Source organism: Scyliorhinus canicula, chromosome 18, assembly GCF_902713615.1.
Source record: "Scyliorhinus canicula chromosome 18, sScyCan1.1, whole genome shotgun sequence".
Taxonomy (NCBI): domain Eukaryota; kingdom Metazoa; phylum Chordata; class Chondrichthyes; order Carcharhiniformes; family Scyliorhinidae; genus Scyliorhinus; species Scyliorhinus canicula.
In genome coordinates, this window is record NC_052163.1 from 75,998,750 (window position 1) to 76,013,451 (window position 14,702).

The 14,702-nt window shown below is 44.6% G+C and overlaps 1 protein-coding gene across 1 annotated transcript in view; it reads right to left on the reverse strand.

The window, feature by feature from the left end:
- The window catches only part of c18h19orf44 (chromosome 18 C19orf44 homolog), a 32,671-nt gene that overhangs the window by 14,447 nt on the left and 3,522 nt on the right, over positions 1 to 14,702 (reverse strand). The window contains 4 exon segments of the mRNA XM_038777555.1: positions 163 to 245; positions 4,695 to 4,905; positions 10,154 to 10,876; positions 13,103 to 13,211. Coding sequence (XP_038633483.1) covers positions 163 to 245; positions 4,695 to 4,905; positions 10,154 to 10,876; positions 13,103 to 13,211 — 1,126 coding nt within the window.

Below are 14,702 nucleotides of genomic sequence, written 5' to 3' on the forward strand. Positions count from 1 at the left end.
CCTTAGATTGGCAGCCCATCCATTCAAGAATAGGAGATTGCCTACTGCTGCAAAACTTCAAATCAAATAACAGCTTATCCAGGGACTGGCTCTACACCAGATAGCTGGCAAGCAGGTTGGAATATTTAAACTGAATAACCTCAACCTGGACAAACCGATTACCTTCAGGGCTGATGCTTCTTTTGTAGTTTTCTGTTCTACAGTTGGAACCAAATCTTCCAGAGCCAAGATATTTAGCCTGAAGTCTGAATCAGACATGGAATTAATGTTAGAAAATGACACAGTATTTCAACTATACAGTGTAATTGATAATAAAGATCACTGTCCTGTATAACAACAATCTCTAATTTAATTGTGCCTGTTTGACTACTGTAGGAGAGCACACATTTTGTGCAGAAACTGATACCATTAGAATGGGGAATGCTTGCCCAGAGTTTGTTGTCCCTCCCTGTGTGTGATGTCTTATCTATTGGACTTCTACATAAAATGTCAAACTATCTGCCAGGTATGGCCTAGTTAAAAAAAAAATTAAGAGCTTTCCTGCCAATTAAGCAGGTAAGCGCATCATGCAGTGGATTGGATTTTGATTTGTTTTATTGTCAGGTAAACCGAGGTACAGTGAAAAGTTGATCATTCCATACACGAATAAAAAATAGGACATAGATAAATACACAATGTAAATACATAGACACAATGACAGGTAAAGCACACAGGAGTGCTACTAATACTCAATAGAGAAGATGTGTGAAAGATCAGATCAGTCCAGAACAGAGTCAGAGTCATTCAGGAGTCCGGTGCAGGGGATGAAGCTGTTTTGAACCTGTTAGTGTCCAACAGTGATGAGGAACACAGCTTCAAATCAACTGTCAGACAATCTGGAAATTTGGGACCGGAGGAAACTAGGTTACCAACTAGGAAAGGGTTCGAGAAACATTCTGGACAAAGGGAAAACTTTGCTCTCTTTCAGACTACATGAACATGTCATCATGACACCTTTGGCTAGAGCATGGTGAATTCCAGCCACACGTGACCCAGGTACGCAACACATAGAACATAGAACATAGAACACTACAGCGCAGTACGGGCCCTTCGGCCCTCAATGTTTGCGCCGACCTGTGAAACCATTCTGAAGCCTATCTGACCTACACTATTCCATTTTCATCCATATGTCTATCCAGTGACCACTTAAATGCCCTTAAAGTTGGCAAGTCTACTACTGTTTGCAGGCAGGGCGTTCCACACCCCTACTACTCTCTGAGTAAAGAAACTGCCTCTGACATCTGTCCTATATCTATCACCCCTCAATTTAAAAGCTATGTCCCCTCGTGTTGGTCATCACCATCCGAGGAAAAAGACTCTCACTGTCCACCCTATCTAACCTCTGACTATCTTATATGTCTCTATTAAGTCACCTCTCAGCCTTCTCCTCTCTAACTAAAAACAACATCAATTCCCTGAGCCTTTCCTCGTAAGACCTTCCCTCCATACCAGGCAACATCCTAGTAAATCTCCTCTGAATCCTTCCAAAGCTTCCACATCCTTCCTATAATGTGGTGACCAGAACTGGCACGCAGTACTCCAGGTGCGGCCGCACCAGAGTTATGTTCAGCTGCAGCATGACCTTTGGTTCCGAAACTCAATCCCCCTGCTTATAAAGGCTAGCACACCATATGCCTTCTTAACAGCCCTATTAACCGGGTGGCAACTTTCAGGGATTTATGTACCTGGATGCCGAGATCTCTCTGTTCATCTACACTACCAAGAATCTTGCCATTAGCCCAGTACTCTGCATTCCTGTTTACTCCTGCCAAAGTGAACCACCTCACACTTTTCCGCATTAAACTCCATCTGCCACCCTCTCAGCCCAGCTCTGCAGCTTATCTATGTCCCTCTGTATCCTATAACATCCTTCAGCACTATCCACAACTCCACCGACCTTCGTGTCATCTGCAAATTTACTAACCCATCCTTCTACAACCTCTTCCAGGTCATTTATAAAAATGACAAACAGCAGTGGCCCCAAAACAGATCCTTGCGGTACACCACTAGTAACTGAACTCCAGGATGAACATTTGCCATCAACCACCACCCTCTGTCTTCTTTCAGCTAGCCCATTACTGATCCAAACCGCTAAATCACCTTCAATTCCATACTTCCTATTTTCTGCAATAGCCTACCGTGGGGAACCTTATCAAACGCCTTACTGAAATCCATATACACCACATCAACAGCTTTACCCTGATCCACCTGTTTGGTCACCTTCTCAAAAAACTCAATAAGGTTTGTGAGGCATGACCTACCCTTCACAAACCGTGTTGACTATCGCTAATCAACTTGTTCTTTTCAAGATGATTCTAAACCTTATCTCTTATAACCTTTTCCAAACATTTACCCACAACCGAAGTAAGGCTCACAGGTCTATAATTACCAGGGTTGTCTCTACTCCCCTTCTTGAACAAGGGGACAACATTTGCTATCCTCCCAGTCTTCCGGCACTATTCCTGTCGACAAAGACGACATAAAGATCAAGGACAAAGGCTCTGCAATCTCCTCCCTGGCTTCCCAGAGAATCCTAGGATAAATCCCATCTGGCCCAGGGGACTTATCTATTTGACATTTTCTAAAATTGCTAACACCTCCTCCTTTTGAACCTCAATTCCATCTAGCCTGGTCGACTGAACCTGAGTGTTCTCCTCGACAACATTGTCTTTCTCCAGTGTAAACACTGATGAAAAATATCCATTTAATGCTTCCCCTATCTCCTCTGATTCCACACACAACTTTCCACTACTATCCTTGATTGGCCCTAATCTTACTCTAGTCATCTTTTGTTCCTGATATACCTATAGAAAGCCTTAGGGTTTTCCTTGATCCTATCCGCCAACGACTTTCGTGTCCTCTCCTCGCTCTTCTTAACTCTCCCTTTAGGTCCTTCCTGGCTAACTTGTAACTCTCAAGTGCCCTAACTGAGCCTCATGTCTCATCCTAACATAAGCCTTCTTCTTCCTCTTGACAAGTGCTTCAACTTCCTTAGTAAACCACGGTTCCCTTGCTCGAACAACTTCCTCCCTGCCTGACAGGTACATACTTATCAAGGACACGCAGTAGCTGTTCCTTGAAAAAGCTCCACATTTCGATTGTACCCATCCCCTGCAGTTTCCTTCCCCATTCTATACATCCTAAATCTTGCCGAATAGCATCATAATTGCCTTTCCCCCAGCTATAATCTTGCCTGCGGTATATACCTATCCCTGCCCATTGCTAAAGTAAACATAACGAGTTGTGAACACTATCACCAAAGTGCTCACCTACATCTAAATCTAACACCTGGCCGGGTTCATTACCAGTACCAAATCCAATGTGGCCTCGCCCCTTGTTGATTGAACCAGATGAACCTGAAGTTACTTAAATATTAAGGGCGGGATTCTCTCTTTCAGAGACTAAGTGCTGGACTCCTGGACTGAATCGGTGGTGTTCTAAGACTGGCGGGTGAAAGCAGAACTAGGGAGCATAGCCTCAAAATAAGGGGAAGTAGATTTAGGACTGAGCTTAGGAGAAACTTCTTCACCCAAAGGGTTGTGAATCTATGGAATCCTTGCCCAATGAAGCAGTAGAGGCTCCTTCATTAAATGTTTTTTAAGATAAGATAGATAGTTTTTTGAAGAATAAAGGGATTAAGGGTTATGGTGCTCGGGCGGAAAGTGGAGCAGTGTCCACGAAAGATCAGCCATGATCTCATTGAATGGCGGAGCAGGTTCGAAGGGCCAGATGGCCTACTCCTGCTCCTAGTTCTTATGTTTATGTTTATTTATGGAAGCGGCACCAGTCCTGGAGCAATTCAGGATCTCTTAATGGGCTAGCACTGGCGCCATGGGGAACTAGTGCAATTCCAATGGAAAACACTGTCCGATTTACCGGGATCAGGATTGGCACTCGAGAGGCTGTCAAGCTGCAGCCGCATATTAGCACTCGACTCCCCACTCACACTCATTCCAACCAATAAGAAGGCAACTTGAAGAGCAGCACCCCGATTTGCAGATGTGGAGCTCGAGAACCTGCTGGAGACGCAGGGCACCCTTCCCCCAGGTTGGGACGGAGGCTGCCACCTACGCCGTACACTGGGCCTGGGTGCAGGTGGCAGAGGCCGTAGGTGCTGTGGGACCCCTGCCAGGGGCGGCCAGCAGTGCCGGAAAAGCTGCTTGAACTCCACAGAACAGCCAGGGTAAGTAGACACACGGACGGACGGACAGACACATGCCTGGTCGGACGGACGCACACGCCCGGGGGGACGGACACACATGCTGGGTGGACGGACACACCCGGATGGACACCCGGATGGACGGCATAGTCCTGGCCAACCCATTGGCTGCCCGCCAACCAATTGAACCGTATCCCTCCAATCTGCTGGGTGCCAGAAAGTCTAGGATTTTCTTTCTCAAATACAAAACTTGAGGACATAGTGTTCCAACTGTCAAGCTATTTGCAATATGGAATTCTGTACTTCCTCCAACTCTACCCTTAAGGTATATCACAATTAATGATTCCCAGACCAAAAAACCCAATAAAGATAAATTAAAGGAAAATGGGAACAAAAGGAAATCAAATGGAAGGACTTGAATGATGTTCAAATGTTATGCTCATCACCAATTCAATTCTAACAAGATGCTTAATGTTAGGCACAAAGAGATACTCACCATCAGAGGATTCATTGTCAAGACTTTTCACATCCTCAGCAATAGAGGGTTCAGTAAAGAGTTCATCCAGAGACTTAATCTCACTCCGTTCAGATGGTGAAGATGGGAGTCGTTTCACAAACTTCATTCTTGGAGACTGACTCACAGGGGAGCCCACACTTGGAGGAGAGGGCATTCTCAATTGGCCCCTTGGATAGTTTCTCAAGACAGACTATATGCAAACAAATTGCAAGTCAATGAAGATCAGGAGTTAGAGCATGTCAGGAAGTACAATCAAACATTTACAAATCCACAGAAACAAAACAAGTGTTACACCGAAACCAAGGATTACATAGAATGGGATGGGTTTCAGTATCTTATTGAAGCTTGATGCTCCAATTATCAGTGACGCTTCACCTTCCCAGTTATAATGGCTCTCAATACCAATAAATAGGCAGTCATACCTTTAAATCTGCACATTACTCTAAAAAGGAGGAAAGTAACAACAGTTCCCTCAAGATCAAAAAGATTTCTCCAGCTCTTACTTGCAATGCAACTACTGAACAAGGGAATTCTCATACAAAGCCGCTCCAGGGGCATAGCTGACGCTTTTTATTCCTTGTGCACCTGGATGATTTGGGCATGGTGACTACAACCTTAAAATTTGCCGACAACACAATAATAACAGGTTTCACGATCATTGATGAAGTCTGTGAAGGTATCAGGCAGACCAAGAAATTAGTGGACTGGATAGGCAAGTGGCAGGCGTAATTTAATGTTGGTAAGCATGGACTGGTGTATAACACAAAAGATGCTGAACCGTCTGGATGAAAATAAAACCAAGGGTTGAAAAACAGAATTTCCGGAAAGTGAAAGTACAGAGGTATACAGTACAAGGGTAAATAAATGATATTAACTAGATCACTCTTCTATAGAAAGGATTGTAATGTCATGGGAAGAAGCTACCATGGATTAATCACAACAATGTCAGCGATAGGAGACCATCATAAAAAGCCTAAATAGTGGTTCAGAAAAGACTAAAGGAGCAGATTTTTACATTATGCAAGGTTTTGATCAGTGATTGGGAAAGACTTTCATCAGGTTGGGGAGTAAATGTGTCCTCGATTTGAAATAGGGAGTGAGTCAGGAGGTTGAGAAATTCCATGACACAGAGATATGGAAAGCCAAAGTAACAGTGAGTGGCTGACATGGAGTCCATTGCAATGTTTAAGGGAAAATTGGATAAACGTTTGAACAAGGGAGGATATGAAAGTGTGTATTGGCCATGGGATTCACGTTGGATTGCTCTGCCAAAGATCTGCAACAATCAAATAGGTAATTGACCATGTCCAACAGTGTTGTTAATGCTGGGAAAGATCCAGTTGTGTTATAAACCGAGGTTTGGAGGAAGCATTAATATGGACCTGTCTGTTTTATGATATAACTACTATTTCCTGCAGCACTTGCCACAAATAGCTTCAAGCATGAAATGAGAACAGCATAACCCAAACAGGCAGCTGGCTGCTCCAAGAAGGCAAAAGTCAGCCAGCTGATGGACTAACTCCACAGGATTTCTGCTGTTATGCCGAGATCTGACATACCCCTCTGTACCCAGCTGACTGACTGACAACCATGGTATTTCTCTACTCTGGTGCAATGTGGAACTTCAAAAAATACATATCTGTTGGGGTACCTTCCAAGAGTGACATGTAATGGAACATTAGAACCTGGAGCTAGGGAAAGAAGAGATATGGTGCCAACTTCCTCCAGGCCCCAATCCACATCAACCCTATGTTCGGTACGGTCCCAAGGAATCCCAAGGCTAATTTTTTAATGGGCCCTATTCGTACCCCTCAGTTCTCACAAGTACAAATATGAGCAACCTATTATATTTCTCAGCTGCGTGTGTGCACGGTTGCACAGTAGCCTGGAAGATATCATTTAGGTCTTGTTCTGGGTTTAAAAACCATGCATGTACAATCATGCAATTAAATTTAAAGGACTCATACGTTGCAAATCTAGCCTTGTATAACGGCCTTGGGTGACTATCTGTGTGGAGTTTGCACTTTCTCCCCGTGTCTCGTGGTTTCCCCCAGGAGCTCCCAATTTCCTCCCACAGTCCAAAGATGTCCAGGTTGGGTGGATTGGCCATAGCTAAATTGCCCCTTACTGTCAAAAGATGCGTAGGTTAGGTGGATTGGCTATTGATCAAGTGTGGGGTTACGGGGATAGGATGGGGTGTGGGCTGAGGTAGAGTGCTCTTTTGGAGGGTCAATAACAACATCAAAAACTTTACTAGCCACCTGAAAAAAAATCTAAAACTCTGTTAGCCATCTGACAACATGCACAAATCCTATTAACGCATAATTTCCTTGCTCCCTGACCTAAACAGTTTAAGCAATTTGTTGAATTTAAACTTCTTATTCATGTATTGAAATTGGTCGTATCCTTTTCTCCTCCCTATCTCCTAGCCCTCCACCCCATCTCTCTCATTGGAGAACTATAGAATCCAAGCAAAGTTATGGTGCAAGAAAAGGCCATCATTTCAGCGCTGGACAAAAAAAAAGAAAAATAAACTAGCCTCTCATTTTAATCCCAGTTTCCAGCATCTGGTCTGTAGCCTTGCAGACTACAGGTCTTTAGCTGCAAATCCAAGTATCTTTTAAATGAATTGAGCATTTCAGCCTCAACCACCAACTTAGGTTGTGAATTCCAGACGTCCACCACCCTCTGGGTGAAAATGCTTTTCCTCAATTCCCCTCTATTCTTCCACCAATCATCTTAAATCTATACCCCCTGGTAATTGATCCCTCGGCGAGGGGGAACAAGTTTTTTTTATGTCTACCCTGTCTAGGCACCTCATAATTTTGTACACCTTAATTAGGTCACCTCTTAACCTCCTCTGTTCGAAGGAAAAACAACTGTAGCTGATCCAATCTCTCCTCATAGCTGCAGTTTTCAAGTCCTGGCAACATTCTTGCTAATCTCCTCTGCACTCTCTCCAGAACAATTATGTCCTCCCTGTAATGAGATGACCAGAACTGTACACAAAATTCAAGCTGTGCCCCAACCAACCTTATTATATCCCTGCTTTTGTCTTCAATACCTCGCTCTATAAAGGAAATCATTCCACATGTTTTCTTGACCACCTTATCTACCTGTTCTGCTACTTTCAGGGGCCCATGGTCGTGCACTCCAAGCTCACCGACTTCCTCAATCTCTCTCAATATCTTCCTGTTTATTTGCCCTCCCCAAATGCATTACCTCACACTTTACCAGGTTGAATTTCATTTGCCACTTCTTTGCCCACTTAACCAAAGCTTTGATTTAATTCTGCAGTTGACAGTTATCCTCTTCATTATCAAGTACAGAGCCAATTACAGCAATAACAAAATATAATCTTTATTAGTGCCACAAGTAGGCTTACATTAACACTGCAATGAAGTTACTGTGAAAATCCCCTACATAGAATTTACAGTGCAGAAGGAGGCCATTCGGCCCATCGAGTCTGCACCGGCTCTTGGAAAGAGCACCCTACGCAAGGTCAACACCTCCACCCTATCCCCATAACCCAGTAACCCCACCTAACACTAAGGGCAATTTTGGACACTAAGGGCAATTTATCATGGCCAATGCACCTAACCTGCACATCTTTGGACTGTGGTCGGAAACCGGAGCACCCGGAGGAAACCCACGCACACACGGGGAGGATGCGCAGACTCCGCACAGACAGTGACCCAAGCCGGAATCGAACCTGGGACCCTGGAGCTGTGAAGCAATTATGCTATCCACAATGCTACCGTGCTGCCACACTCCGGCGCCTGTTTAGATGCACTGAGGGAGAATTCAGAATGTCCAATTCACCTAACAATCACGTCTTTCAGCACTTGTGGGAGGAAACAGGAGCACCCGGAGGAAACTCACGCAGACACGGGGAGAACATGCAGACTCCGCACAGACAGTGACCCAAGCAGGGATTGAACCCGAGTCCCTGGAGCTGTGAAGCAACAGTACGAACTACCATGCCGCCCAATTTCTGTGTCATATTAAAATTTCTCAATCATGCCTGTCACGTTTAATACTACATCATTAATATATACAACAAACAGCAAGGGACCAACACCAAACCCTGTGGACACCACTGGAAACAGTTTTTCATTCGGAAAAAAAATCAATCAACCATTACCCTTTGTAACTGGGCCAATTTTGGATCCAACCTTCCACTTTCCCCTGTATCCTATGAGATCTCACTTTTCTAACCAGTCTGCCTTGTGGGACTCTGTTAAATGCCTTACTGAATCCATGTGGACAATATCCACTGCATTACCTCATCAAATCCTTCTCGATACTAAATGGGAGGGGGAACGTGGGGACCAGAATAGAGGACGGGACTTGGGGCGGATGCCTTGGAGAGAGTCAACTCTTCCTCTTCATGTGCGAGGCTTAGTCTCATCCAATTCAAGGTGCTGCACCGGGCCCACATGTCCGGGACTAGGACGAGTAGGGTTCTTTGGGGGAGAGGACAGGTGCACCAGGTGTTCGGGGAGTCCGGCGAATCATGCCCATATGTTCTGGGCATGCCCAGCACTGGAGGATTCTGGAAGGGGGTGGCGGGGACGGTGTCGAGGGTGGTTGGATCCAGGGTCAAACCAGGGTGGGGACTCGCGATTTTTGGAGTTGCGGTAGAGCCGGGAGTGCAGGAGGCGAAAGAGACCGGTGTCTTGGCCTTTGCGTCCGTAGTAGCCCGGCGGAGGATCTCGCTGCAGTGGAAGGATGCGAGGCCCCCAAGTGTGGAGACCTCGATCAGTGACATGGCGGGATTTATAAAATTGGAGAGGGTCAAATTTGCCCTGAGAGGATCAATACAAGGGTTCTATAAACGGTGGCAGCCTTTTCTGGACTTCCTGGCTCAATTTCTATTTTTTTTTCCTATGGTTATGTAACTTAACATTGTGTTAATTTAAGTTGTTGTTAATATATTGTGTTGTTCATTGAGGAGGGGCGAATGTTTATTATTGCTATTATTATTGTTATTTTTGGTATTTTATCATGGTTCGATGGTGTTGTATAAATACAAAATTTTTCAATAAAAATTATTTTTTTTAAAAAAATCATTCTCGGTACTTCCTCAAAATAATCCTCCTCCTCCCAGACTCTTTAACCCTCTCCTCCCATCTCTCTACCTCCCTCCAGACCAGTAACTCTTAGTATTGTGTTTCTCCAATTCTGACCTCTTGTACACCCACACCTCCTTCACCTATGTAGGCCTCTACCTCTAGTATTACCTCTATTTGTCTCTCTGCCTCTAACTGATCTTTCCTCTTCATGAAGCGTCCGGTCACTTGTCTTAGCATATCCTTGCGTGGTTCAGTGTGAAACATTTTCTGATAATGCTCCTGTAAAGCACCTTGGGATGTTTTACTACGTTAAAGACGTAATATAAATGGAAGCTGTGAAAGTAGTATTGTGTAGGTACGCACCTGGTTACGCAACTTGGAACTGTGCTGTGGAGTCACATGTGATATTTTTGTGAGTTCACTTTCATCAGACAGTTCTAAGGAGGCACCTAGTATCTTTCTCATTTGTTCCTCATCACTGTCAATTGTGACCACTCTAACTAGAGTTCGTTGGTGTGCATTATGCTGGTTTGTCTTTGAAGATTCCATTTCTTTTTTCAGACCCCTAACGTTGTATTCCTGCTTTGTCACAGTATCTGCCATTCTCTTCAGGAATCTGCTCCCTTTCCCACTTAACTCGCTGCTTGACTTGGGGGAAAGTTGTTTCTCGTCGGAAATGCGCAAATCCTCGTCAGAATCAATCATGTGTGCACTCAGCCTTTTGCTCATGATTTTGTTTTCTATTTGTGCCAGTCTGTCAAGTGCAGTGCTGGTGGATCTGACCCACGGCGAGGCAGCATCTGCTCTTCTTGTGTTTACCTCATTAGATTTCTTCAACATGCTCTTGCTCACCGTGGGACTTTGTGAAACTGCCAATTTGTTTGCCTTCTTCAAGAATCGACTGCCAGTCAATGGCAACTCCCTGATGCCTTCTGCTGGCTTTATAGTGGCTGCAGTTTTTGAATAACGATTCTCTTTCCATTCATTGTTCACCAAACTCTCTACTGAAAGGTCACTAATTTCATGCAGGTTGAATGGATTAATCTTCATGGAATTGTTTTTCCTATAGACAGTGTCCATATATTCCTGCAAATACCAGAGTGACAATTTAGATAAAGGCTGCTATTGTTAGCTCAAAGAGAAAGTGTATACATTCAAGGAGGTTCAGCAGTGGAACACACATAGTTGATACTTGTAATTCCCAAATTGAGTTGAAAGTGGCTTTCAGATGAAGTCTCTACAAGGGGAAAGAGGAGGGAAGGTAATTGTGGAGGGGCATATTGTGAGCCTTCCAGCAGTTAGATGAATAACTTTCTTAGGATACCGTAGTAATAATAATAATCTTTCAAATAGGGTTACATTAACACTGCAATGAAGTTACTGTGAAAACCCCCCTAGTCGCCACATTCCGGCGCCTGTTCGGGTATACGGAGGGAGAATTCAGAATGTCCAATTCACCTAATAAGCACGTTTTTCAGGACTTGAAAGAGGAAACCGGAGCACCCGGAGGAAACCCATGCAGACACGGGGAGAACTTGCAGACTCCACGCAGACAGTGTCCCAAGCTGCAAATCAAACTCGGGTCCCTGGCGCTGTGCTACCGTGGCAACGATTCCGATCCTGCCAGGAAATATCAGTGGCAGGAAGGGCTCTATATATTTTCAGAGATAGAAGAGTGTATTTACTTCAGTTTTGTTGGTAATTCAGTTAGAAGATGCACAGTACTGTGGCATGCGGGCTTTTTAAAAATAAATTTAGAGTACCCAATTCATTTTTTCAATTTAGCGTGGCCAATCCACTAGCCTGCACATCTTTGGATTGTGGGGGCGAACCCACGCAAACACGGGGAGAATGTGCAAACTCCACACAGACAGTGACCCAGAGCCGGGATCGAACCTGGGATCTTGGCGCCGTGCTGCGCCACCGTGCTGCCCATGGCATGTGGGCTTAACTGATCAGAGCTGAAGGAGCTGTTGGAGCCCTACAGAGTTAAAAGAGAGAAGAACAGAAACACAGACAGAAATAGAAATGGAATGACCTACAAAGTGCTTATGTAGAGGATAGGAGGTGGTTAAATGGCAGAAGAAACAGAAGTTAGAAACAATATTGGATATAAAGAGAAAAAAATCAAAGTGAGAAGACATAAGAGTGTTACAATGTGAGGTTTCTAAGATTATTAGATTTTGGGGCTGCAACTTTAATTTAGGTTAAATTGAAGGGGTCATGTGACCCATCCTGCAGTCTAACTGATACTGAACCTAGGTGGTTTGATTGTTGGGAAGGCTTGGATTGTTTTACTGAGGAGAGAATGCAAGATATTTATGCTTGGAGACAATGGCAAAGCCTCCCAAGTATGCCACGAGTCTTCCAAAAGCCCCCAGAAAATTGTTGGTGGTATTGGATTATAAATAGTTGTGTTGTGAATGGTCCATTTAATTTCAAAATAGTAGGGAGTTGGGATCAAGATAGCTAATTAGCAATTCCACCCAAATACAATGCTAATGTGTTTCACGTTGCCATAGGGAACAGGACAAAGGAAGCCAATTGAGATAAGGTTACAGACTTCCCTGCAAATCAATGAATGTATCAAAGACAAACAGGTTTGTTTGGGGTGGTCTGCAGCCATCTGAGAGGATAACGCCAGCCAGCCTTGCACATGAGCAGAGAAATACTGACTCGATTGTTCACCTCACAGGTGGGGAGCTTGTTTTCAGATTTAAAAGACCGGGTTTTGTGAGGATTTAGAGGAGATTGGAAGAATCACCTAGCATGAAATAGAGGGAGAGAATACAGAGCAAGCAACACAGTGGAAGTCAGCTCTAGAATTAGAACCCAGCTGAGAAAGAAGAAGTTATTGGAAACTGAAAATCATTTTAGAATGTTTTCTGGAGGGAGGATGAGGTGTCCACTTAAGGGACAATGTAGCACACAATTGTAGCAAGATATTTTCAGCAGTGCTAGGAGTTAAATGAGAAATTGTGTTTTCTCTGTAATTTAAGTTGCCCAAGATGAAAATAGCGTTTATCCAATAGTGTTTCTGAGATATTTGTTCGTGAAAATTCAAAACCCGAAACCTTGAATTCTTTCAGCTGTTAACTGGAAGTTGATTTTCTGTTCTTTTTTCGGTCTCTAGACAGATTATAACGAGAGACACATTTTGTGAATAGCTGTCAGGGTTGGGGATAGGTAATAGACAGATGGAAAGTGAAAAAAAAAAAACCAAGGTCATCAACCCAGGAGCCAAAGGAGGTTGCAACTAAGCATGTTGAAAAGATTATTTTTTAAAGTAGAAAAGACAATTTTTTTTATTACCTGCAGTTCATCCCCAGAGTCATCAAAGCTTCCTAATACTCTCTGTCCAGAGAGCTGAGCCTGGGCTCTCGCCAGGGCGGAACTCCTCAATCCACCTCTCCTGAACATCCTGACAAAAACAAAGCACAAGGTCAGGAAAAGGGATCCTTTCAGGTGACCAACCATTTGTGCAAAACAGATTCTCAGTCCCCTGTTGCAATCCGCTCTCAAAACAGCCCCTCGACAGCAACTTTCTCAGTTGTAGGGGGTGCTTGCTAACTGGTAATTAGTGGTGTTATAGAACAGTACAGCACAGAACAGGCCCTTCGGCCCTCGATGTTGTGCCGAGCAATGATCACCCTCCTTAAACCCACGTAACCTGTATACCCATAACCCAACAATCCCCCCATTAACCTTACACTACGGGCAATTTAGCATGGCCAATCCACCTAACCCGCACATCTTTGGACTGTGGGAGGAAACCGGAGCACCCGGAGGAAACCCACGCACACACAGGGAGGACGTGCAGACTCCACACAGACAGTGACCCAGCCGGGAATCGAACCTGGGACCCTGGAGCTGTGAGCATTGATGCTAACCACCATGCTACCGTGAGGCCCCAACATACCAGAATTTAACTGAAAATGTAAAGAAGAATTCCTCAAGGTTCCTGAGTAAATTTACCTTGTCTGGGCTGAGCTGGAGCAGTGAAGAGGACAAGCCTTATCCAGAACCACAGCATTGATCATTATCAAAACCTCTGTTGGTTGATACTGCATGGAACTGCTTCTGATTCTGTGGAGTTTTAAGCAGCACTGAACACTCCCACTGCCTCAGGCAACATTCCCACACCATATGGATGGAGGGAAGGACTGAAGAAGCAGTTGAAGATGGCTGGACACGAGAATCCCTACAGTGCAGGGCATTCAAAAGACCACCATACCTAGGCCCAGTAACCCCACTCAACCTTTGGACACTTAGGGACAATTTAGCATGGCCAATCCACCTAACCTGCACAGCTGGACTGTGGAAGGAAACCGGAGCACCCGGAGGAAACCCACAAGTCCAAACCCGGGTCCCAGGTGCTGAGGCAGCAGTGCTAACTACTGTGCCACCATGCTGCCCAATACCCTGAGGAACTCCTGCACCAAAGTCCCAGGGGCGAGATGATTAGCCCTAATCTTCTTTGTGCGAGGTGTGACTCCGGCCAGTCACGTATTTCCCCCTGATTCCCATTGATTTCAGTTTTGGTGGGGATCCTTGATGCCACACTTGATCAAATGTTGCTTGATGTCAAGGGAAATCACTCTCACCTCATTGTTTAAAAATATTTCATTCAAGCAAAATTTTCATTATAACAAACAAATCCACCAACAAACAACCCCAACCTATTGGTCAGAGGGAATGGCAGCCTCCCCACGTCAGCTCCCTGGGGGTTCACTAGAAAACCTTTGCTCTTACTCAGAATTAGCTTGTACCCTGAAAAGGAGCCAAACCTCCTGAGCAGCTCCATTATCTTCCCAACATTGGAGACAACGTCGACAATTTACAGTAACAGATCGCCCACATACAAGAACACCCTATTCTCCCTCCTTTTGCGCTCCAACCCCTTCTACCCAAT